General features: G+C 46.3%; 4 protein-coding genes across 5 annotated transcripts; 2 read left to right on the top strand and 2 right to left on the bottom strand.

Moving 5' to 3' along the window:
- Positions 1–5,062: 5,062 nt before the first annotated feature.
- LOC109763641 (choline transporter protein 1) lies at positions 5,063–10,303 on the bottom strand. 2 transcript variants are annotated; one of them, XM_020322492.4, is made up of 10 exons: positions 9,967–10,303; positions 8,866–9,224; positions 8,607–8,752; positions 8,100–8,283; positions 7,892–7,965; positions 7,688–7,807; positions 7,167–7,523; positions 6,789–7,049; positions 6,448–6,675; positions 5,063–5,273 (listed from the first exon to the last, which is right to left on the bottom strand). In XM_020322492.4, exons 1-10 carry the CDS (start codon positions 10,158–10,160, stop codon positions 5,082–5,084), a joined length of 2,115 nt encoding a protein of 704 aa, XP_020178081.1. In that variant the 5' UTR covers positions 10,161–10,303; the 3' UTR covers positions 5,063–5,081. The 2 variants fall into 2 exon arrangements, with proteins under 2 accessions (XP_020178081.1, XP_020178079.1); XM_020322490.4 differs by lacking the exon at positions 5,063–5,273 and adding an exon at positions 5,879–6,331 and having other exon boundaries at positions 9,967–10,262.
- Positions 10,304–10,442: 139 nt separating this feature from the next.
- On the top strand, positions 10,443–17,074 carry LOC109763642 (uncharacterized). The gene is made up of 11 exons (XM_020322493.4): positions 10,443–10,591; positions 10,704–10,934; positions 11,271–11,369; positions 13,667–13,755; positions 14,189–14,305; positions 14,629–14,734; positions 14,863–14,947; positions 15,038–15,147; positions 15,995–16,125; positions 16,385–16,481; positions 16,580–17,074. Exons 1-11 carry the CDS (start codon positions 10,508–10,510, stop codon positions 16,874–16,876), a joined length of 1,446 nt encoding a protein of 481 aa, XP_020178082.1. The 5' UTR covers positions 10,443–10,507; the 3' UTR covers positions 16,877–17,074.
- Positions 17,075–19,556: 2,482 nt separating this feature from the next.
- LOC109763644 (molybdate transporter 1) lies at positions 19,557–21,110 on the top strand. Its single transcript, XM_020322495.4, has one exon. It carries the CDS (start codon positions 19,638–19,640, stop codon positions 21,024–21,026), a length of 1,389 nt encoding a protein of 462 aa, XP_020178084.1. The 5' UTR covers positions 19,557–19,637; the 3' UTR covers positions 21,027–21,110.
- Positions 21,053–25,491, bottom strand: LOC109763643 (single-strand DNA endonuclease 1). Its single transcript, XM_020322494.4, has 14 exons — positions 25,286–25,491; positions 25,040–25,197; positions 24,840–24,901; positions 24,622–24,749; positions 24,473–24,524; positions 24,329–24,401; positions 24,099–24,172; positions 23,349–23,408; positions 23,047–23,203; positions 22,858–22,957; positions 22,640–22,722; positions 22,449–22,549; positions 22,211–22,341; positions 21,053–22,042 (listed from the first exon to the last, which is right to left on the bottom strand). The coding sequence occupies exons 1-14, from the start codon at positions 25,351–25,353 to the stop codon at positions 21,094–21,096; spliced, it is 2,196 nt and encodes a 731-aa protein (XP_020178083.1). The 5' UTR covers positions 25,354–25,491; the 3' UTR covers positions 21,053–21,093.
- Between the last annotated feature and the right edge of the window lie 534 nt (positions 25,492–26,025).

Below are 26,025 nucleotides of genomic sequence, written 5' to 3'. Positions count from 1 at the left end.
AGGATGTCTTGACGATCGCACTAGCCGCTATGAGCGAAGACAAATAAAAATAGCAATATAGCTAAACTTTTCTAAATAAACCCAGTCTAAACCCTAACCTAGATTAGCTATTTATTAACCGTCGTTGTCGCCGTCTTTGATGTCCCGTGGAATGCCTGGACAACGTGACACGTGCGGAGGCCCATCTTGAATTGAAAACTCCAAGTAGCACCGTGTTGACGGCTGCCACACATGGGCCTACGGTCCACTTCGTTTAATCTGTAATTAGCATGCATGCTACTCCACGTGGTTGACTCATATATCTACTACTAGTATTAAACAAGCAAACATATTCATCGCTAAGTACACCCAGCCTAACGTACACATAACAAAACGAAGCGATTACAACCTCACGATCAGAACCATTTAATTTGATCTAACCATTAAATTATACTAACCCTCAACGAGAATTGCGTTTAGCAATTTGCGTAAGCGGACGAAAACTCTGCCGAACCAACCTTCCGTGCTCCACACCAATACATCGCTTCGCTAATCCAAGGAAAAAAACACAACCTGATTTGCAAACAGATACTACCTGATTGCATGGTAGCGATGCGAGCGATGCGGGGCGGCGGCGACAGCTCAATGCAGGGAGGCGTGGGCTCCGGCGGGACTTGCGTGGATCTGGCGGATGGCAGCCGGATCGGATCGACGATGTGCGGCTCCGGCGAGTCGGAAGGGCGGCGCCGGCGGCTGAGCTCCTCCATGGACTGCTGCAGTTCCAGGGAGATAGAGCTTCGAAGGCCTAGCTTTTCGATTCGGAGCCCCTTCTTCTGGCCTCTTGAGCACCGATCCCGTCATCGTTCCTCTTCTTAGACCCCCTTGACGTCCTGCTGCTGCGGTCTCCACGCCGTCCCAGTCTTGGCCCGGCCACCGGGTCTCCTCCCTCTGACCCTCTCTCTAAGGTATGCACGAGCAGCTAGGTTGTGTGATTGCTTCTTCACAACATCAATTCTCCTCCTTGCTAATTCAATCGGTCAATCCCACAAGGGTGGTGATGGGACCTTCGCAATTTCTGGGCCAGATCCGCCCTGGGTGTAGTGTCCATGGCACGATCATACATGCTGTTGTGTTCCTGGATTCCATCTTGAGAATGATTTGTGTATGATTTGCTATCTTCATCTTGCGTCGTTACAAATTTCGGTTGCTTTTACAAAGAATGATGCGTCATAGCTTGGTGCCTTTTACGAATTTCAGTATTTGTTTAGATCGTACTGTATAAAGTATTGATTTCTTCGCGGCTAGCAACTCCATTAGTGTGTTAAAAATCTTCTCATCATTTGATAGGTAGATTCTAACTGCTGCTCTTCGTAGGTTTTGAAAGGGAGAAGAGAGGTTGAACCATGGGGAAGGGGGAAGAGGAAGGCAGCCGCTAAGCCGCCCACTAGGAAGCGGATGGACAAGCTCGATATGGTCTTTTCCTGCCCATTCTGCAATGATAGGAGCAGCGTTGAATGCCGGATGTTAGTACCATCTTCACGTATTTTTCCTGTCAGTTGGTTGATACTGAATGGCTATCTATCAATTCAACATTGTGTCTAGCCTTCTTTTGTCTTCAGTGATATGGAAACCTGATTGGTGAGGCTAATTGTGAAATCTGACAGGAAAGCTTCAGCAGCCAGCACCACTGCAAATGGTATGTCCAAATCATACATAAAACTGCAGATTGTACCTCCTATAACATAGACGTAGATGCCATAGATGCCATACTGATTGGCTCTCAACTAGAAAATTATGCACCGGGCATCTCATTTGGTTTTGTTCCTTCTCAACCTAATGATTGCAACTCCGGGACAGGGTATAGCTTATGTATACATTTTGTACAGCCATGCCCATTTCATATACTCTTGGGGGTTTAATCACCTAATCAACTATTATAATAGAGCATAGCTGAGGTAGTAAATCATGCAGGGTTATATGCAGACTCAGTTTCCATTAAATGATGTCTGTACGACAGGCGGCTTCGGCGAGTTGGATGGACAACGGCGGCGGCTGAGCTTCTCCATGGCCTGCTACAGTTCCTAGGAGAGAGAGCTTCGAAGGTGAGAAGATATAGAAGAACAGAAGGGAGAGGAGGAAAGGCAGGGGCGTGGCGGCCTTGACGGTGAACCTCGGGTTGCGACGGTCTCCGGCGAGAGGCGGCGTGGGGTGGCGGCGCGAGCCTACAGAGCGGCGGCGGCTTGGAGCTGCGGGAGCTCGGGCGTTTGGATGCGTTTGGATCGCAGGCCTAAGGTTATGCATATTGGGTATGTTTTGATCGCTATCAAACCTGTCCATACAAAATATTGCCATAATTTATCCTGCTGTTGGCTAGATCTGAAGTACTCCCTCCGTTCACAAATATAAGATGTTCTAACTTTTTTGTGAATCGGATGTATATACGCATATAGGATATTTATTATAGAAGAAACAAAAGCATATTGGATCCCTGTAGGTAGAACTATAAGAAGAGGACTGGTCCTCTAATCATTATAGGCCTTCAACGTCAATTTAGGAATTAGGACACACATGTTATGTTTTGTTACCAGCTCATGGAGTTAATTCCGAAAGTCTACAATCTGCATGGTATACAGTAATCATCAGCTTAGTCGCTCATGTGTGCCATCGTTGAGCTTGTGATGTCATGGTAAGAGATTTAGTACCATCTATATTTTCTGTAGTTATTTTAATCTTTCATCGAGATGGACGAGGGTGATAAACAATTTTTGAGATTATGGTTCCCATTTTTGCATATTGCTTGGCTCTCGACTTAGTGCTTATCAATCAAAAGTTGAATGCTTGGTGATGTGACCTTCCATTTAGATTTCAATTATGTGCAACAGTAAAAGATGCTACACTTGTAATATAGAGCGAATGTAGAGAAAACATTTATACAGATGTATTAGTTATGACTTGTTATAAATATGCCCCACCACCTATGTAATTCAAAACTTTTATACCTACCAGTCCTCTTTTATGCGGGTTTCCACTTTAAGATATGATTTTAAAATCCGACTCAATAGAAATGAGAAATATGCAAACAAAAGCATATAGGATATTTGTTATATTATGTATTCCTAGGTTAGATTCATTATCTACAACATGTTTCCGATGTAGCGGCAGTTTCATTGTTTCTGATTATAGGCCTCAGATGTAGATATATAGGTAATCATTCTTCACCTGTAACGACTGAAGTGTGAATTCCACATTGTCTTCCCTTTTTTATAAATTGGTTTCTGAACGTAATTATTGCCTTCCATTTGTCCAAAATTGGAAGTATATACAGAAGATCAGAAATCATGGCATGGTTCCTTGCCTGCTTATGTGTACTGTAATTATTTTTGACAATCTGATGTGTTCACGCATCATTACAAGATTCTTTAAAACTACCTTTGTAGAATATTTCAAACCCTGGTCTAGGAGTATTCAGCCAACCATGCTTTCAAACCAATAGAGAATGTGAGAGAAAATATGTTGCTCGATACTGGTGAGGATAGTGCACTATTTTGCTCGATATTGAAGCATCAGATCCTTCTTGTTCTATGCAACAACTAAGACTATTTTTCGCCACTACAGCCATGAAACTTCAACCAGTACATATGTGCTCGAGTTGCTTTGCAACACATAATGACCATTCAATGTTTGCAGCAGGTGGTCGCTTTCATGGTTGGAGTGAGCAGCTTGGCCAGGTACCATGCGCAACAATCCCACGGAATCTACCACCCTTCATGGCTGCCAGAGCTGGTGTAGTGTTGCGAAGATGTCGTCAATTGTGGCGACACAAATGGTGAGCGACCAATAAAAAGAAGTAAGATTGCCGTTGATGTTCTTGTGCAGGAGTGCTCCGATTATTGATCAAGGGAGCATTGGTCTGATTTAAGAGGAGATTAGTAGCTTATTTTGTTCACATATGTTTAAGAGGGGACCGAGAAAATTTCTTGCTAAGCTTATAACAGTGTTGCACGGGCAAACTTCTGCCATGAAGAAATATAACTAGAAACACAGTGTTTTTGATTGGAAATGGATGTATCTTCAAAAAGAGCTTTAGCCAAGACGTGCATTGCACGTGCAAGCTTACTAGTGGTGAAGCAAATATTTGTTTGTACTGCTGCTTCTACTAGCTGCTACGTCTTTTGTCTGTGCATAATTCTTGCTGGTACATTCTTCAAATCCTTTTTTCCTGAGTATAAGAAAATTACAGCATGAAGACAATATCGTATTCTTGTTAACTGAACTATATTTACTAAAAAACAAAAGTACCTGGCCATTTATTTGTCTCATATGTGCTCTAGTCATAGGTCCAGACGCAGCTGGGTCGGTGATGTTTCTTGTATCATATGTATATGTACTTATAGTAGCTATGTCCACATCACATATGATAACCTGTTGAAGATCTTTGGATCTTAGATATTGCACTCTTTTTCTTTATGAGTTTTTCCTGGATGGTTTTCATTAAAGGTTTTTAATGAGGCAATAGTAATACAAGCATTGCGATATGTCGTTTTCTCCTTATTTTCCCACTGGGTTTTCGGAAGGAGTTTTTCATGGCACATTAGGCATATCTTCTCATATTTTTCCTACAGGGTTTTTGGAGGAGATTATTTCAAGGATGATCAGTCAGAAGGACAAGAGAGGATTAGGGGGAGTGTTAGGATTTAATTAATATTGTAATTAATGAGATAATCCTCCCTTGTATAACTGAACGTGCGTTGCCAATCCGGCAAGCGTCACGACGGTTTCCTCGCTCCATATCGAGTGGACGCGTCCCTTCGCTCGCGCCCCCTCCCGTTGTATATAAGGATTGACCATCAATGAAATTCTGACTGATTGGATTCATTTTGCAATCTGTCTATTAACACCCATCATAAAGGAAATTCCATCCACACTACTAGAGGTCTTTTCAACGGTCCGTAGCCAGGCATGCCTGCATTCCATTTCTACCTAACAACAAAGTTAATTAACAGTATAGCGCGTATTATTATGGTCAAAGCCATTCACCCAACCAGCTGCCTCTGGTAATACTACACTACTAAGGTAGATCAATGCCCAAAAGGTTTGATCAATCATGGCCCCTGCGTGAGCCTCTGCAGCTGGCTCGTGTCGCCCAGCGTCTCCATGAGCAGAGGGGGAGCGTACTGCGCCTCCCCGTCGTGCTCCTCAGCATCCTGGCAGAAGGACAGGATTATCGTCTCCACCGACGTCTCCACCACGCCGAAGAAGAGCTGAGCCACCACGTACCCAAGCGCCCAGCACAGCTGACGAACAAAAACATATACACATTATACGATGCCGATCAGCTATGTTTTTTCTTTACCCAAAAAAAGAACACGTCAAGGATGGATAGATGAGCGCAAGGATGCCGCATTGCTTACCAGCACAAGGAAGAGCGGAGACGATATCTTGTTGTGAGCAGACCTGTACTTGTGGGTGTCCAGCATGAGGAACGCGAACAACACGCTGGACAGGCTCACGAACAGCTTCCCCGGGTAGGTTTTCCTGGATGGTTTCTCATGAAAGGTTTTTAATGAGGCAATAGTAATACAAGCATTGCTATATGTCGTTTTCTCCTTATTTTCCCACTGGGTTTTCGGAAAGAGTTTTTCATGGCATATTAGGCATATCTTTTCATATTTTTCCTACAGGGTTTTTGAAGGAGATTATTTTAAGGATGATCAGTCAGAAGGACAAGAGAGGATTAGGGAGAGTGTTAGGATTTAATTAATATTGTAATTTATGAGATAATCCTCCCTTGTATAACTGAACGTGCGTTGCCAATCCGGCAAGCGTCACGACAGTTTCCTCGCTCCCTATCGAGTGGACGCGTCCCTTCGCTCGCGCCCCCTCCCGTTGTATATAAGGATTGATCATCAATGAAATTATTGGATTCATTTTGCAATCTGTCTATTAACACCCATCACAAAGGAAATTCCATCCACACTACTACTAGTAGAGGTCTTTTCCACGGTCCGTAGCCAGGCATGCCTGCATTCCATTTCCACCTAACAACAAAGTTAATTAACAGTATAGCGCGTATTATTATGGTCAAAGCCATTCACCCAACCAGCTGCCTCTGGTAACACTACACTACTAAGGTAAATCAATGCCCAAAAGGTTTGATCAATCACGGCCCCTGCGTGAGCCTCTGCAGCTGGCTCGTGTCGCCCAGCGTCTCCATGAGCAGAGGGGGAGCGTACTGCGCCTCCCCGTCGTGCTCCTCAGCGTCCTGGCAGAAGGATAGGATTATCGTCTCCACCGACGTCTCCACCACGCCGAAGAAGAGCTGAGCCACCATGTACCCAAGCGCCCAGCACAGCTGACGAACAAAAAAGTATACACATTATACGATGCCGATCAGCTATGTTTTTTCTTTACCCAAAAAAGAACACGTCGAGGACGGATAGATGAGCGCAAGGATGCCGCATTGCTTACCAGCACGGGGAAGAGCGGGGACGATATCTTGTTGTGAGCAGACCTGTACTTGTGGGTGTCCAGCATGAGGAACGCGAACAGCGCGCTGGACAGGCTCACGCACAGCTTCCCCAGGTAGAGGATCACGTCCCCGATGACGTTCACCTTCCCGATGCGCAGTATGTTGTTCATTATCAGCCCCGTCGCGAGCTCGGAGGCTTTGCAGAACCCTTTCCCTGTAACCGCAATCTGCACCGGCAGTTCGCGGTGTCAACAAACCGATTTGTATTGGCGCAATTCTCATCAAAGCCACACAAGACAGTTGTAACAAATGAGTAGCTAGGAGGACTGTTGGTGCTTACCACGATATAAGCATTCCGGTTCACTGACTTGATGGTCCAGTCTATGCAGCCCAAGCAGCAGTGAGATGAGGATGACACTGTCTTCCCCAAGCGGCTTTCACCGGTTGAATCAACCCCCTTCAGCCTACGGCGGAGCGCTTTAAGTATACACCGCACCCACTCTACGCTCGATACGACCAGTGAACCTAGAGCCACAGATCCAAGGCTGTAGCGCAGCAAACGCTTCAGGGAAGACACCACAGTATGAAACGGTATGTCATGCTGCATAACAACATTGTGCCACACAATCAGCCGTACGGAAAACAGTACATTCTATTGTTAAAACATGACAATTAACTGGAGTGATTTGCCAGTCTAAGGTTTGTGTGTGGTGCTTACCGATATTTCACCACGCGCCCAGTAGTATGAAGCAACTGATCCAGCAATTACGGTCGAAGAGCATGCGATGAAGAATTGTGTTGCCCAGTAACAGCCAAACAGGTGGAAAAGAATCGCAATGCCAATATGAGGGGCGTAATGGACACTGTACCCACAACAGCTGTCGCAATTTACTTTTCCCAGCTTGAGATCAAATGAGCAGCACTCTGCATTGCAATCATTTTGTAGAACTTGACCAGAGCTGAAAAGATACAGTGTAGCCGCAAACCAGAACATATAGATGATAGCAAGGGCGAAGTATGGTACGACCGGAAAGATGATGAGTGCATGGACTTCACCAATGACCTTTGCAGCCACCTACATACAGTTCATCCTGATGAGCCCTCAGAAAATACAAGCAAGAAATACACAACACACATAAGCTAGCACCCATGCTTTTGCAAAATGCGAACTTTAATCCTGCTCAGCTTATTACGGAAACGGTGTGCATGTGAAGCTAGTGGATTCAGCACCATACGCACCTTTAGGACGGTTGTGGATGTCTCTATCAGTATACGCCGCACAATAGCTATTGAAGTCAGGAAAGCAATGATCATTACCACTGTCATCAATACAGCAGCAGCATGAAGGTGGTTTATTTCCTGGTGAAGAGATGAATCATGAGATAACAAGAAGCATAGCAAAGATAGTGTTAAAAATAATAACAACAGGAGGTACAAGCATACCCGTCCACCTATGCTGACATATGGATCACTTGGACCAATCACAACAGTTAAGGGATCATTGCCAATCCAGCCAGCTGAGTACATAAAATAGTCCAAACATATGAGATTACGTACAAGACGACGTGTCCTGATAAATATCACATGACGTCACTTTGCCACCTATAATAGTATAGTACTTATTATTTAGAAGTCGGGTAGAGCATCCTACCTTTTATATAGAAGAACGTCGTGACTGATATTACAAGGGCATTGAAAAGGATCACTGTTATCCATGGCATCCCAGCAACAAAATAGCGGATCATCGCTAACCAAATCAAAGATAGGAAAAGAGGGAGTAACCCCCCACAAACGATTAACACAGGCCAAGATTTCCCAATATCTGCAACATATCTCTGCAAAATAAGAAGAAAAAAATTAGTTCCAAGATTCTACATATACACAAGCAAGCATGTACATAGCTCTAAATTGTTTTTGCAGGAGCATATCTGTCAAATTGAATCTAACAAATGTAACCGAGTAATATCAATCACATGTGGCTGCTACTTAGTTTTAGCAATACATGTGGCTGCTAGTGTTTCCTTACTGATGGAACATTTAATGTTGTGTAACTTGTAGTGAAATAATGTTGACCCATAGAAGAAAAGTATGCTAAGAAAAGTATATTTCTTGTGAAACAGATAAATGGACCGACACTGCAAGTAGTACCAAAACAAACCTTTAATACAGAAGATTTATAGTTGATGGTATTGTGAATTGTCTTATCTATTAGCATGTTTTCATCAATGCTGACACCACCCATCTGCTGCCAATGTTTCAGAGAGACATTGGATGGCCGTGCAATAAACTGGCAGCTCCAGTAGACTGCAGTGACAGAAATAGATCAAATTAGCGCATGTACTTCACGTTCTCATAAATTGGCAGGATCTTGCTGAGTATCAGAGGACTTGATATTCAATTATTCATGCGAGAGTTACCATTTATACTTGGAAATATGATGGGGTAACATGGACCCTGCAACTGAAGAGAACTGTTTCTCATATCTGGTGTGAGATACTCAAAGTAATCATAGTCCCTGTCGATCCAATCATCAACAGAGAGCCGTATGTCACCTTCCGGATAATCACAAACAAAGTTCAGGCCATCTTCCGCGGGATAGGGGCATTCCATCAGACAGATGGACTTAGCATCAGCTAGATCACTTGTGCTATTTTTTAGCCCACTTTGATACACTTGGTTGGGGTTCACCCAGTAACGAACATCCAGCTCACTCAAATCTGGATCACCGTGTTTGCTGCCACATATGTTCCCTTTGTAGTCGAGTCCATAAGTCAGCCTGCATGATCAGAGCAGAGAAAAACCAAATATAGATGTCTTCACCAACAAAGACCACTATAAATTCCAAAAACAATGAACAACGGCACACAAAATGTTTGTAACAAACGAAGTTCTATTCAGCTTCCACCCTGTCAAATCACCCCTTTCTTTGTGGGGACATGATGTTCCTAGGAGCACCCAACTACAGCAACAAATCTCTGCAGCTCCTTAAATGGGTTGCAAAGATAAATAAATTGTGAAGGAGGGCAATGAAGGCAACAGACCATTTTAAGCATCACTGGTTCACCACGGAACAAACAAAAGGTGCAGCAGTTACTTGATGAGTGTCTACAATTGGAGGAGAAAATGTAAGCTAGGATTCATCACCTTATTTGGCTAAACCCACAATCCTAGAGTTAGTGAGACTAGGGGTTCATTGCATCCAGTGGAGGAAAGCTCCACAATAGGCAACAAGCACTTCATTTGCATTTCCCACAAGCTATTTCTACTGTTAGTTGGAGGTAGTAAACATCAAAAGTGACTAAGGAGCAAAAAGTGGAAGAGCAGGCAAGTTTTAGCCCCTAGGCTGTACCCATCCTTGAAAGATCTAATCGAAACATGCGAGAAATTGGCAAATGTGGCAGACCTTCACCGACGGAATCCACCCAAAAAGGCAAAATTAATCGCAGCTAGGCGGGCACCGACAGCGGCGGAAAAAATAAATGCCGAAGAAAAAAAGGGGAGGTGGGGAATGGAGCGACCTGAGCGGGCTGCCCTGGTTGAACCCGAAGCTGGAGTTGACAATCATGGCGACCCAGAAGGCGGCGAAGAGGGCGAGGAACGGCAGGTCCCGGCACTTGCGGTCGTGGCGAATGATGCCGGCTGCGGCGTCGTCTCCTCCTTTCCCTCCTCCGGCGCCGCCGGCGGAGGCGTCGCGGCCGAGGGCCCCCCGCATTATGCCCTTGCCACAGCCCACAGCTCAGCTCCTCTGAATTGGAGTAGGTCGCCGGCTTGCCACCTCCTTCGGGTTACAGGAGCGAGAGGAGTGGGGAAAGTGCTGCTGCCGCTTGCTAGCTTCCGCCTCACTGCGACTGGCCTGCCACAGTGCCACTGCCAGTGATATCGCAACTCGAAAGCGGATTCAGGGTTTACGTAACCTGACAGCGGAAAGCGGTGGCATCACGGTTTACGTAAATGAGTGGGAAAGCGGTGGGGCCGCGCGTTGCGTCACGTGAAGTCGTGACGGCTCCTCGTCGTCCGCCGCTCCCCAGTCCAGACCAGATCGCCCTCCGCCGCGACGCGATGGTTAAGGCGGTGGTCGCCGACGAGGTGCGCATCAAGGCCTTCGAGGACGGCGTCGCCTCCTCCGGCGTACTTCGATCGCAGGTCACTTCCCTTCCTCGTGCTTTTCCTATCACATCTCAGGCAGAGGCAGGTCGCCGTCGCCGTGCCGTGGGGGTGTGGTGTGGTTTGGTTTCATCGGTTCTTCCGCGTGCAGGTGGGGCTGGTGGTTGGCAAGCTCAGCGCCTCCTCCGACCGCGCCCTCGTCTACTCCCTGCTCCCCACGCCGCCCACCGATGCCGGCGAGCCCGCTTGCTCCCTCCGGGCCGCTGCCCCCTCTGCTGGAAAGGCCAAGTCCAAGGGCGGGAAAGGTGGCGCCGGGGCTTCTTCCGACGCGCCGCCGACGCTCCAGTTCGATGTCGACTGGGTCGCCGAGCACGCCCGACAGGTGCAGTGTGCCAGACCTGGCTTGTTACCGTCTACAAACCTCTGACGATAGTACGATACTAATAGCTGCAGCTGTAGGAAAACAATAGAACCCATCAAAATTTGCAAGTGAGATCTTTGGTTTCTTAGATGACATTTTATCTTTAGTACTCTCCTGTAAGTTTCAGACTGTAGTGTGGCAGTCCCAACAATTTCTGTCCAGTTCGAGTTGCTTGCGCAACTACATTGAAAATTTGGCCATATCTTTGCTCGAGATCATACTACATATTATTTGGTCATGTCGACTCGGAATAACTACATATTTGATAATACTGGTGAATCTTCTTACGGTCTGCAGGCCTCAAGGATGCTCCTTGGAGGAATGAGTGTCATAGGTATCTATATATGGTCTTCTGAAGGCTCCTTCAAAGCTACTCCTTCTGCTGTTTTATCACAGGTACCAACATTTCGCCTGATGTTTCATCACAGGTGCCAACAATGTCCTGAATAGTGGCACTAGTGTTGTAAACTAGCTCGTACACGGGTTTGCTATTTGGAATTGAGGGTATGTACCGAAAAAGGCTTTTGCCCCACTTTATATATAAAGCAATGATCATCCACATCCAGGTACAAACGCACGCCACCACAACACACACACCCAAGACAAGATACATAGGCGCTGAGAGCAGCGATACCACCCCTAGCACTACAAGAAACACTAGGGTCCTCCACCGTGAACACGCCACCGTGAAGGGATGAGGCCACATATGACGAACCGAGGGCTCCCAAGGCGGCGCCTTCAGGAAGGTTACGACACCATAGCACCGCCACCGCCCGACCCGAGGGTCAGAGTTTCCCCTGGAGCAACACGACGGGCAATGAGAGCTGCGATGACGCCTTCAAGAAGGGAACGATGTTCGCTGCCGTCGGTCCGTCCGAAGATAGACCAGGTTTTCACCCTGGCCAACACTCACCGCCACCGAACGCCACACCCTGGCGACCACGCCGCCCACACGGCCATGGCCACCGGGCAGCACCAAGCCGCGGGCTCTGCCCAAGAGCACCGCGGTACCACCACCAGGGCCGCCGCCCCGATAACCAAGACCTTGACACCACCTCGCCTGAGCCTAGACGCTATCCCCACCAAAGATACGAGCGGACGCCGCATCCCCGGGCGGCCCCAGTGCCGGGACCAAATAAGCCAGCCAAAACTAGCCTCCATCAACCCGTCCTGCCGCACCGGGGCGCGAGACGAGCTCGGTCTGCTGCCGGGCACAAGACAAGCTCGGTCCTGCTGCCGGGCGCGAGACGAGGTCAGTCCTGCTGTCGGGCACGAGACGAGCTCCGTCTTGCATCATCGGCCGCGAGACGAGCGATTGACCGCAACTGGGAAATGACTGACCCAACGACGAAGGTAGCGCCCGGACAACGAGGGAAGGGGTCGAAGGCCGACACAGACCGCCTACAAACGGCCGACGCCGGAAGAAGCTAGCCGCCGCCGCAGTCGATCTGCCACCACCACGACACCAGCGTCTCCACACCCTGGCCAGATCCGCCCGGAGCCCCGCCACCCCGCACCGGAGCAACGAGGACACCAGCCGCAACACCTCCACCTCAAAAGGGCCGCCGGCGACCCCAGCCAACGCCTACCCACCCCATCCATTGGATCTACGCCAGATCCGCAACCCCCGCCACCTACCACCAGCCAGAACAGGGCAGGGGGGCAAGATCCGCCGCCAGTCCGCCCTAGGGCATTGGAGCCCCGAGCCGCGCCGGAGGGAGGGGATGAGGCGGCGCTGACAACCACAAGGCGCCGGGAGGAGGGGAGGGGGTGGAGCAGGGCAGGCCCGACGCCCGACGCCACCAGGCAGATGGGAGGCGCCCCGCGAAGCCCCCAGCTGCGTGCGGGAGGAACCGCCCCGCCGCCGCCAACGCCGCGCGGCCTTCGGCCGGCGACGCCCTCGGTGGCGGCGAGGGAGGGGGCTGAGGCGAAGGGAGCTGGGAGGCGGCGCTAGGGTTCCTCCCAGGGGCGCCCGCGGGAGCGCCTCGGGGAGGGAGGGAGAAGCAATATTTCAACGGTTGTCATACGGGTTCCATCTTGAGGGTATGTATACATATTTATATGTTAACAAAACAAGTTTCCGAGAAGATATAATGGAACTCAAGTTCCAGTTTTTTTCCATAGCACCATAGAATGGAGAGAATTTTACCAAGTTAGGCTTGGTGAATACTACGTATTAGATGTTCCATTCCATGCTATATACTTTGTGATGAGAACAAAAATAGAAAACAATGCTAGAAAGTGATCAACGCCTGTTTACTAAAATAGATATCCTCATGTTGGCCTCATCACTTTTATCTTTCAAATAAAGCTCGGCCATTAACCAACCTGATGTACCGACCTATGCCTGTTACCTTTCTGTACCTGGCCCTTCTACCGCCTAGGTTTTGTGGTCTTTGCTTAAATAATTTTGGCATAATATCAACTTGAACAAACGGGCAGGCTACTTTTACCTTGTAAACTGCCTTTCACAATGCCATAATGACCTTATTATTTAGAACACTGACTACTAACTTCTTTTTTGATTTATTTGTTGAATTCTGGGGTGGGGGCACATTCTGCTGGTATTTGTTTTAGGATCTTTTGGCATTGTTGTCTGATCTTTTAGTGGTGACTTGTTGATTTTTTTTTCTCTGTACTACCCTACTAGGACATTTTCATTGTACAGATTAGCAACTGATGTTATTTCCCAGGTTATCAGAGTGGTTTCTCAGTCAGTTCCCTGGTACGGCAGTGACTTCGATGAGAGGCTGCTCCTTCATCTCTCTTACAGCCCAAGAAGGTGCGTATTGTTTTTTCTCTAGTACTTTGGTTTCCTTCCCCCTCCCCCGATAAATCAATGTATCATAATCTTCTTAGCACATTGGTCATGCTGGACCTGCTGAACTTGGATTTCGACAACTCTTATTTGTTCTTTTCTTGTTTGTTTAACATTGATTGTCCTAATTTCTGTATGTCAATAAATGGTATTGCCCTTGGAAATCTGTCGCGCGCAGATACTGTTAATACAATGTATCATAATGTTCTTAGCACATTGATCATGCTGGACCTGCTGAACTTGGATTTCGACAACTCTTATTTGTTTTTTCTTGTTTGTTTAACATTGATTGTCCTAATTTCTCTATGTCAATAAATGGTATTGCCCTTGGAAATCTGTCGCGCTCAGATACTGTTAATACACTCATAGGTCATAACATAATTTTGATGTGTTACAGGTGGGCCTGTCGCATATGTGAGATGGCATCAGGAAGTCTAAGGCCGTGTGACTTCAAATATAGCAAATTATTAGCTTCGCTTCAAACTTTCAGATGCACATACAATTTTGAGACGAGGTACTTGCAATGCTGCCTGATACTAGTAGCTAATCAATCCTTGTGTCATTTATGTCTCAAAGTCAGAAGGGGTGTCATTTTAAGTTAACTAGATTTTTATTAAATATATTAAAATACAGAAACGAGCCTTCCCTGGACCCTGCGCAAGCAGGAGCTACGTGCACCAGGCTGCCCCTTTTTATTATTAAAATTATAAAATACAGAAACGACCAACTGTGCTTACCAGTTATCAGTCATGGTCGCATGTGCTGTAGGCTGTAGCAAATCCATGAATGTCATGTCCCGCATTCTGGACTGATTACTTACAATATGTACTTCCATAGATTGACAGTTGTTCAAGCTGAGCCTTTTAAGAAAGTTATTTCGAAGGCAATCAGTCATCTCACAAAGGAAGTGCAGAATGCCAAAGCCTTAATTGATGGAGATCTGGTAAATTAAAACCGCTGAACCTTTGTTTCAGTTGAAGAAGCACAACGAATTCCAAGCTATTTCATGGTGTAATGTCTAATCTTGTTTGTGTTTAACACCCACTTATTACTCTTCATATTTTCAACTAGTTTTCGGATGATATGACCATCACTTCAGAGGGCCCACACGAAGTCGATTTGCTTGTACCTTTCAAGAACAATTTGCCTGCCGGAGGTGCTCAGCTAACGCTGTTTCTGTTGTATTGTATGGTTGATTTCTCTTGATATAACTATGTGAGCTTAATAGTTAGTGCTTACACTAAAGAATGCAGTTTAGAGGGAGTTGCTGGGTTGCTTCTCTTTGCTGGATCTGTCAGTGCGTTGGCATACTTAGGCCCAAAAGAATCAATTTCAGAAGCTATATCTGATCTGAAGGTATTAATGAGATAAAATTTCCACTGTTATTGGCTAATCTCTGTGCCTTGTATTCTTTTCCTTGTTACCTATGTAGTCTCCATTTTGTTATAATAGCTTTGCATACAACTGTGCAAGCCACGAGCTTGGAGCCGAACCACCAATTTTATACCAAATATGAATTGAAGTAAAAAGAACTTATGATGTTGAAAATGTGAACAGGCATTTTGGTCTTCTTTCTCTCATGCAAAACCGTGCATGAGACTTTCATCTCGCACGGCTCCTAAGTGATAAAAGAAAGAAGAACTCGTCTTCTCTCTTTTTTGATTACCTTCCTCGCGTAGAGTATTCATACGTCAATCGAAACCGACTCCCCAAACTTTGGTAACTCCAACTTCAACTTCAATTTTATTAATAACTACTTATGAGACCTTTTTTGGCACATACCCGTTATCTCAAGTTTTTGATCAAACGAATCCATTGACACAAACTGTTCATGGGCGAAAAGTGCATTTCTGTACTGGCTTGGGAATTTTGAACCCTTTGTTTAACTATATATAGCATGATTGTCTGTTGTTGTAATGTAGAACTGTAGATTTTTTTTGTTTTGATTTTTTAGTGATGGTGCTTTTCATTCGTACTGAATTTATTAGCAAGTTGGCACTATAGTATTATTGCCCCTCATTATAGTTAAATTGACTCTCCAAAGAGTTAAACATGATAAATCTATCCTGAATGGTTTATTTATAGTCATTTTATAAATGCAGTCATTTTAACTTAGTGGTTAAATTTGTGCAAACATATTTTTAATGGTTAGCAAACTAATAGTATTTTATGCTGCCTTTCTACCCATCCTACCCGTATTAAGGTGGACATCATTGCGAGCCTACGAAGCAGATTAGATATCATCCTTGATGAGGCAGATGATGACTCTACAACTAATGATATGGAGAATTCAGCATCTCAGAAGGTTACCCAAGTTAATTTTCATGAGCTGAGGTATTTCTTATCATCTAGGAATATTTCTGTTTTGAATAGAATGATAAGTACACCCACCATATTTTACCATTTTATAGAAGAACCCTAAACCCTCCTTTGCTAATGTTTCTACATCGTATTAAACTGCAGACATTTTTTACCTTCTGATTGTAAGGGAAAAAACAAATATGTCACATTTCTTTATTTCTTCAGAGCATGTCTGTGATGCATTTTTTTTTTGTCTATGCAACTGATCACATCCTTTTCTTTTTGCAAACAGAGAACCTTATAGTTTCTCATTCCCTAGAAGGATTCTGATTCCTTGGTTAGCTGGCTCCTATATTTGTGACTACTTGCAACAATCAGAAACTACAAAGGTGCTTATGTTCTCTCCTAGCTATATATAGTCTGGATGCAAGCCCAAAATACGATATGTTTTACTTGACGCACCCTTGTGTGTGCACGCTGCCTGCAGGATGCAATGGAGCGCTGCAAGGAAGTGATATCACTGGAAACAGAAGTAGAGAACTCAATCCTAGAACCAGAAACCGCATCATCTACCGTCACACTAGAATCGTTTTGGGATGTGGTGCCTGGAGCTTCGTCACGTGCGCGGGCGGGGCCCAGTCTGAAAGATGTGCGCCCTGAACAGGCGACGGGTTCAGGGAGAACGCAGGGCAACAGTTTCAGCATCCTAGCTGCCTTGTTTGTGCTCCTGGTCGCTCTTCTAGTTGGATTTATGTTTGCGTTCCCTGCCAAGTCGAAAACCTGAGAGTAACTCATGCTGCATGAACCGAACCAAGTTGACATGTTTCGTGTATCTTACATTTTGTCCAAACCTCGACTCTCGAGGTGAAAAGTGTAGAGTTTCTTCCGTCGTGAACGGTTTGTGGGTGGTGCACATACATGAACATGTTCCATCCTTTTCGACGAGAGGGACAATTGGATGGAGTATTTTTGAGTGATGTAAGCCCTGCCGTCGTTTTCATTGTTTGGTCATTGAGATGTGTGATGCCTAGGCTGGGCTAGGCTCACCACAGTATTTGGTGATCGTGCAGAGTCGAATAATTCTCTCTTTTCCAGTTTGCACCCACTAAAAGAAGAGAAGGGCATCTGACGTGTGAACAGATGGACGGCTCGTAATCAGTCTGTCCCATTTGGCTGGCCAGCTTTGGCATCGGATGTGTTTTGTGTTGGCAGATTAATCATTTGTGCTGATGCTATATCGGTGAGTGTTGGCCTTGGGAAGTAGGCATCTGACTAAAGAGAATCATCTGAGATCAAAGTCAACCAATGTTAACAGGCAATTATCTGTTTCTCAGGTTGGGCGTGATTTTGACATGTCAAAATATCTCTGTCTGCAGCTTTGAATCTCATCTAAATTTATGCTTTTGCTGCCAACAGGAAAACGCCACCAAACTAGAGTAGCTTATATTGATGCGTGCAGGCAGTTAAACTAGAGTAGCTTACAGAGCATGCAGGCGGACATACGCTGACTTGGGCTGCACTGCCTGCCTCTTGGCGCGCCCATGGGCCATCAGGAGTCTCTTCTCCTAGGCACAGCTAAGTTCACATACTTGTCTCAAAAAAAAAAAAAACTAAGTTCACATACGACATTTCTCTCTCAAAAAAACAAAGTTGACATACTACATACAACGTGACATATGTGGCTTGCCTCCAAAAAAAATGACATATGTTGTAAGCAATCCAAACTATTAAAAAAAAGTTGACATGCTACTTTTTTTAACATAAAGTCGACATAGTACTAGTACATAGCAACGCCCGTACTCAGGTATAGCCTATAGCACAGTCAACTCTCGGCTCATCCTCTCCTCACTTGGATTTCTTTTCGAAAATACTGCACATACACTGCTTCATTATTTTACCAACAGATGGCTTGTTGTGATTGCTACCAGTTCAATACTTCATACATACATTAATTGAGCACAGAGAATTATCTGTTGCCACTACTAGTTTTAACATTCAGGTTTTTTTTTTCTCAAATTCAACATTGAAGCATATGACCGATTTGAGTAAATAAAAATGTATTTGAAAGTACTCCCTCCGTTTTAAAATAGATGACTCAACTTTGTACTAACTTTAGAGTATATGATTTGGAACGGAGGGAGTATAGATAAAGTTAGTACAAAATTGAGTCACCTATTTTGGAACGGAGGGAGTATATGATTTGTTATACCCCCTCCGTCGAGATGAGTAAGTCATCTTAGGTTGTGCACCGTGACCAAGGAGCGGGGAAAACGAGAGACATTAATATTTATTTGATAATTAATAGCATTGCATGGAATGAACTAACCACTGCATGTTGTGTTTGGTAGTCTCAATTCATTAAAAGCATGCACACCCCTCATCTTTTATTGGTTGATATGTCAAAAACAAGAAACGAGGTAGAAGTTAATGCACAACGCCTAAGTGTTTTGAGATTATTTGGTTTTCGTAAGATGACTTACACACCTAGACGGAGGGAGTAGTACATTTCTGATGGAGTGCTTCCTATGCCCATTAGAGCCTCTCCAACAGTAGTCGTGCCCAAAAAACTGCATTCTGGTCTTTTGGGCCCAAAAATCGCCTCAAACGCAGTCCTATAGTTATGCCCTAACTATTGCTACAAGTTTTGAATATTTGCATCACCACTAGCAGCCCATCCAAAACCAAAAACGATGCGGGGGGAGCCCCAACCGTCTAAACTGAACATTCATCGCCCGCCGACCATCCCCACCCCACCTCGGCGACGGGCGATTCCTCGTCGACTACGACCCCCTCCGTCGTCGCGGAAGCTTGAAACGCAACCATCGATTCCGGCCATTCTCTCACCCCTCCGCCGACTGAAATGGTCATCACCGCACCGCTGTTGGTTGTTGAGGTCAATTAGCGGCTGGGAGACCTCCAATCGATCGACGCTACCACCACTAAGTTGTCGTTCCATTTCAGAGCTTTCGGCGTCCTTGAGCGTCTGGTCCCTCCCGATGTCTCTCCTAGGCAGCCCGGCGGCCGTCTCGGCCCTGACATGCTATTCCGACGGAAACCAAGCTTGGTGCCTCGACGACCATCGAATCCGCCTCCTGGCCTACCCACCGTAAGATCCTTATGAGAGCATTCAAGCTCAAATTTAGGTCACCATTTTGTGGTCTGCTGGAAAAGCATAAACACTTTTTAAATGATCAAAAACCTTCTCTCTTCACCCCTAAAACAAGTTTTGTCCTGCTCCAGTGAGGAAGGGGCGATGACGGCGGCGTGCCTTCGTCTCGCTTTAGTTCTTGTAGTCATCGCTAGGTAGTCTACGGATCTGGATGTAATTTTTATTATTTCTGATGTTCGTTGTACTGACATGATTGAAGATGAATAGATGGAAAATTTTCTTGGAAAAAAAAACAAGTTTTACGGCACCAAGTTTATTGGGTTGCCGTTGGAGATGATCTTACTCCTACGGAGTATGTTCACAGACTGCCTCCCCCTATAAATCCGCGCCACATTTGGCGCCTAAGTTAACAACCTCAGCACCCCACTCGAAAAAGATGACGTCTGCACCGGCCATGGCCACCACGGCGCTCTCCGATCCGGAGGCGCTATCCGGCGAAGGAGGCACCAAGCAACCGCTCTCCCTGCTTGAACGGGCGCGCGACAACCTGTCCTTCCGGTCGGCGTGGTCGGAGCTGAACGGCGCCATGGGTGACCTGGGCACCTACATCCCCATCGTGCTCTCGCTGGCGCTCTCCCGCCACCTCGACCTCGGCACCACCCTCATCTTCACTGGCATCTACAACGCCGTCACGGGGCTCGTCTACGGCGTGCCCATGCCGGTCCAGCCCATGAAGGCCATCGCCGCCACCGCCCTCTCCGACCCCTCATTCGACATCCCGGAGATCATGGCCGCCGGCATCCTCACCGCCGCCTTCGTCCTCCTCCTCGGCGTCACCCGCCTCATGAAGCTCGTCTACTGGCTCGTCCCGCTCCCCGTCGTCCGCGGCATCCAGCTCGCTCAGGGCCTCAACTTCGCCATGGCCGCCGTCAAGTACATACGCTACGAGCAGGACCTTGGCAAGGGCAAGTCCGCGGTGGGGAAGCTTCGCCCATGGGCCGGGCTCGATGGCCTCGTTCTCGCTATCGCCGCCGTATGCTTCATCGTCCTCGTCAACGGCGCCGGCCAAGACCACGTCCAAGGAGCCCAAGAAGAAGAAGATGGGGAAGGAAACAACAGCCGTTCTTCCGGAGGCTGGCGTAGCTGGAGGCGGCGCTGGGCGTCGGCGATCCCGTCGGCGGTGATCGTGTTCGTGCTGGGCGTGGTGTTCGCCATCATCCGGCATCCGGCGGCGCTGAGGGAGCTGCGCGCCGGGCCGTCGAGGATGCGGGTGGTGCACATATCTCGGGAGGCGTGGAAGCAGGGGTTCATCAAGGGCGCGGTGCCGCAGATCCCGCTGTCGGTGCTCAACTCGGTGGTGGCGGTGTGCAAGCTGACGCGCGAACTCTTCCCGGAGAAGGAGGCGTCGGCGACGTCGGTGTCGGTGACCATGGGGGCCATGAACCTGGTGGGCTGCTGGTTCGGCGCCATGCCGTGCTGCCACGGCGCGGGTGGGCTGGCGGGGCAGTACAAGTTCGGCGGCCGCAGCGGCGCGTGCGTGGCGGCGCTGGGCGGGCTGAAGCTGGCGCTGGGGCTGGTCCTCGGCAGCTCGGTGCTGCGCGTGCTCGCCAGCTTCCCCGTGGGGCTGCTCGGCGTGCTGCTGCTCTTCGCCGGCGTGGAGCTGGCCATCGCCGCCAGGGACATGTCGTCCAAGGCGGAGGCCTTCGTCATGCTGGTCTGCACCGCCGTGTCGCTCGTCGGCTCCAGCGCCGCGCTGGGCTTCCTCTGCGGCATGGTGGCGCACGGCCTGCTGCTGCTCAGGGCTTGGACAGTTTCTTCCATGTAAAAAAAAGCAAACTTTACACGAATGTATTCGATCAAATACACCAAATTGATCGTGTGTTCAAATATTATTACAGTTCGTCTCTAATGCTCTTGAGAAACGATCTGAGCTCTCTCGCCTTCCTCTCATGTTCATCATCATCAGGACACACGACACTACTGTCAGCTTCACTAATGTCTATTGCATGTTTGCCATGCTTACCATTCCTTCTGTCAACAACCGGTGAAGGAGATGACAGATCAATGGCACCAGCTTCTGATTCTGCCAACAAAACAGTCGGTACATTACTTCCGCCACTGGACATCCGAGGGCCATTGATGACTGGTGGCGATGCTTCCACCGGCGCACAACCATCACTTGCACCAGCTTTGTGCCTGTTATCTGAAACGCCCAGCATGCTGCTTTTCTCAGGGAAATTGCTTAAATCTGTCAGAGCTCTTCGTTCAGCTCCGTCATAAGGTGGCAAGTCTTGGAAGCGGCAAGGTTGTCGTTCAGCAACTGGAGGCAGGGGCGAGGACAGATCAATCACGTCGTCGTCAAGGGTAAAACTCGGAGCATCACTTGACTGGGTGCTACTTGACTGAGTGCTATTTTGTGACTCAGAGTTCTGAGCATCGCTTGACTGAGTGCTATTTTGTGACTCGGAGTTCTGAGCATCGCTTGACTGGGTGCTACTTTGTGACTCCATCATACCGCTCAGCAAATCAACCCCATTCATCGCAGCTGTGGTTGATCCAATGAACTTTTGGGACTTGCAGGCCCGGAGGGGCGGAGATGGAGAAGACAGATCAACTATATCCATGCTAGGTGCCACGCGGTGTACATCTCCTGTCTCAGGACAATTGCTTGCAGGCGGAAACGTGGCGCATTCAGACTCAATACCAAGCATCAATTCTTGGAGCCGCGCATCAACATCTTTTACTGCAGCTTGTGCTGATTTCTTTGGCCTAGCTTTCCTCTTTTGCTTCTTCTCTTCATCCTTCTTTTCCAAAAACTCGGTTATTTTTTCTGGGCACGCACTGTAATTGCACAAGTAGGATACTTCAGAAGGTTGACATTTTTATACTATGATCGTAAACTAAGATATTGTGCTGTTACGGTTGAACTTCTGTACTTGTAGTAGCCACAGTATAGGACTAGTGTTTGGCTATTGCAGGATAGAATACGAGAAAAGAAATCATTACGACCTTCTGATGAGATCCCCTGGAACAACTGAAGATTGGAGTCCATGCATGTTTCTCCATGAAACCTCATAATACTCACTTCCATGAACTTTTCGTTGCTTTGTAATTGCCAATACAGGGCATGGTACTGGAATCTGCAAATTAGACGCTTAGACTTGATAAGTAAAACTAGAAAGTATCCTCAACAACAAGAAACAAGAATGTTTACTTCAGAAACATCCTGAGCATGCAAAGCTACTACCTCACTCAACAATGGTTTTATTCCTAGAGCTGAAGATGTCGAGCGAAGATTTGAAAACCTTCGAAGTTCTCTCTCAGCTATCTTCGGAAGGATGTATTCATCTGCAGACATATTAAAGGGCATAAATAAATAGTTATGCTGCCTTCCTATGGCCGCTCAATCCAGACATAACAGGTTAAGATGTCAAATACCAGTCTTCTCTGGGGTCCATTCAAAATATTTCTCACAAATCTGTTGGAACTCTGAATGACGAAATGGGTGCTGGCAGCATACCCTATAGACAGAAAACAATAGTCATCAATCAACAGAAGGACAGAAAAATAAAGCAGAGGACAGTTTCAACGGTTTTATGTAGCTGAAACTAAAAAACCACACAAGGCAGTAGTACACTGATAAAATAATTAACTACCTCCGCACATTTTCCGAATCAGGCAAATGGCATTTTGGCTCCAGAAATGCGTTTATTACCTCACGGAATTGACCACCAGAATCTTGGCTCATCCCAACCTCTGTAAGAAAAATACAGTGCATGATGTGCCGTACAATGAGGTTGATATAGCTGCATAGCCACATAAATACAGAGTAAGAACTTGTTTACCAGAGGTACTTGTTTTTGTGCATATGTCACCACCCTTGTTTTTGTCAATGCCAGCCTTTTTCCCTTTACACTTTCTTGTAGCTTTTACTCCATCAGATAAAATCTGATCCAGGATGGAATCATCTCCCGCAGATTTGACAAGACGACATGCTGCTTCCTGAAGCACTTAAAAGAACCATTACAGACTATAGAGTTTCAGATAGTAAAGTATAAGAGCAAGTGCAATGCAATCACACTAAACAAACTTACTGAGTATTAAGATTCAGCAGTCCAAAAATAGAAACTATCCATTTGGTACTTACCGGGCCAAAGCCATGAACTCCATTAGAATAATCACAACCAAGAAGCAACGCAAATGATATCTGGAAGAGTTAGAACCAGGTCAGAGCAGATCGAATATGTACATTCTCGGACTAGAAACCAGGAAGCACTTTGAAACTCTGGCTGAAGGAGAAGTATAATACTCAAAACTGAGTCTTCTAAATAGTTTGGAGGCAGGCAGCATCATGGTATTGTTGTTGAACAATGGGACAAGGCAGCTTTGTTATTTGTGCAACTTCCAGTGATCTCTAGCTAACTGATGCATGCTAGTTCACTGGCAAAATTTTCTAGTATAAGGTCACAATTTTATTTGGTACCTCCTCTAAATCCTTTTGGTGATTGTACTACTTTTACTGTATTAGTTGAACAAAATAGAACTATTCCCAACATAATTTGTTGCATGTCTTTAAGACCAAATGATGTTTTGCGCTGGGGGGGGGGGGGGGGGGGGGGGGTACTTATCAAATTTTGTGTTCTACTCCCTCTGTTTCTAAATATAAGTCTTGTTTGAGATTTCAATTGGGACTACATACAGATGTATATAGACGTATTTTAGAGTGTAGATTCACTCATTTTGCTCCGTATGTAGTCCATATTGAAATCTCTCAAAAAGACTTATATTTAGGAACGGAGGGAGTATTTTGTAATATGACGTTGCACGAAAGAATCAAATTATTGGTTGCAGCATATCCCATAAGATCAACTCGGGCAGGATAGAACATGTAACATACCAGTGATTTCCTGCCAAAACCAAGCTTTTTCTCTATGTCCTCCATTTCGTAGCAAATGACATAACCACCGTCCCCTAATTTGAGAGCGAACATGAGCAAATCACAAGAATTTAAGCTACACGAACAGGACCACTTTGCAACAACAACAAAAGGCAGACATTGCAATATAAGTTTTCTTTCTAACTATAGTTAAACTCCACAAACCAACAATTCTTGGCCTTCAGCTTTACCTATGAAAACATCTCTGTAAACTGTCCTTGCCCCAAAAAGAAAAGCATCTGAATCTGATGTAAAACAGCCTTCCTGAAAATAACATAACAATAAATAAGTAACGGACATGACATTCAGGTTGTTAGGAGAAGTATTGTACTTACGCACAATGAGCTTAAATCAAGCAATGCACACTGTGCTTCTGCTTCCTCGACGCTGTTAAAGAACACAATGGCATGCAGTTATGGGCATTTGTCAATAATTTCAGGTCTTATTATCAATAAATAGATTGATTGGAGCAGAGAAAATCTACCCATCCAAGCAAGGGATGCCTAAGGCCAAGCCAAGATGCTTCGCCTCTTTAATCATGCGCGAGAATTCTGATCCCTTGTTCCGTTTAAGGGAGGTCAATGGTTGCGAACTCGTGTCATCACAATCAGCCTAAAGTGAATCAAGCAACTGGGCTTAAACAAATAGAATTGGCTGCATCATATTCCAAGAAGTGTCCAGTGTGGGTAAACAAGAAATGACCTCAGAATTGGATCCTAGCCGACGTCTATAAGTAGCCAGCTTCATTGAAGGTATTGCCCCATCTGAAGATAAACAAGAAAGCATCCAAGAACTGAATTTTATGACGAAATATGTTTCCCACATGCTACGTATTCAGAGACCCGGGTGGGGATCCGGCGATCTGTTGGTAGGGTAGGGCGAGGGAGATTCCGAGGTTTTACCTGTGACGAAGATGAGGCTGCAGTTGAGGGCGAGGAGGGCGCGGATGCGGTGGAAGAGGTTCTTGAGGTAGACCTTGTCCCTGACGAAGGCCGGCGAGCGGTTGGCGGTACAGAACTGCACGAGCCAGCAGGAGAGATCTACGCACACCTTCTTGTTCCTGAGACCGCCAATCATGGAGGAATCAGCGGGGGCGGGCGAGGGAGGGAGGCGCACGCACGCGAACGAGCGAGGGTTTTGGGACTCACTGGAGGTGGTTGAGCGGCAGCTTCTGCTTGCAGGAGTCGAGAATGTCCCAAAGGTTCTTGACCCCCATGGTCGCTAACGCCGCTGGGCACTGCCGGAGCCGGAGGGGACACCGGCGATGACGGCGGCAGAAAGGGGGGCGGTGGCCGTGGTGGGGGGGATTTGGATTTGCATTTGAGTTTCAAACCTGGAAGCGGCTGTTCTCTGGGTAATTTGTTCGGAATGTGCCAATGTGGTGCTCTATAGGATACGCCTTTTTCACGAGTTTACGTAGTCACAAAATACGCTTACAGTTCTATTTTTTTAGGGAAACAGCAAAACTCTGCTGCGTATTTTTATTGATTTTCATCTATAAATAGTGTAGTACTCCCTCCGTTCCAAAATATAAGTCTTTCTAGAGATTTCAATAGGTGACTACATACGGAACAAAATGAGTGAATCTACACTCTAAAACATGTTTATATACATCCGTATGTTGTGGTTCATTTGAAATATCTAAAAAGACTTATATTTCGGAACGGAGGAAGTACAAAGAAAGGTTCAAAAGAAATAAAGAACTATATAGGTCCTAAAGAAGCAAGAAAAAGAACAACAAATACAACTAAATACAAATCTTCTGAAAGCATTGACCGCCGGACCATTATAGTCATTTCTCTTGGCCCGATATGTGATCCACTTCATTTCCTCCTTAAATTTGCGACTGCAGGTATATAAGCTTGGTGAAGGCCTTTAAAGATAAAAG

The sequence above is a fragment of the Aegilops tauschii genome, chromosome 7, assembly GCF_002575655.3.
Source record: "Aegilops tauschii subsp. strangulata cultivar AL8/78 chromosome 7, Aet v6.0, whole genome shotgun sequence".
Taxonomy (NCBI): domain Eukaryota; kingdom Viridiplantae; phylum Streptophyta; class Magnoliopsida; order Poales; family Poaceae; genus Aegilops; species Aegilops tauschii.
The sequence above is the reverse complement of the archived record's forward strand: the minus strand, read 5'-3'. Positions and strand labels throughout refer to the sequence as shown.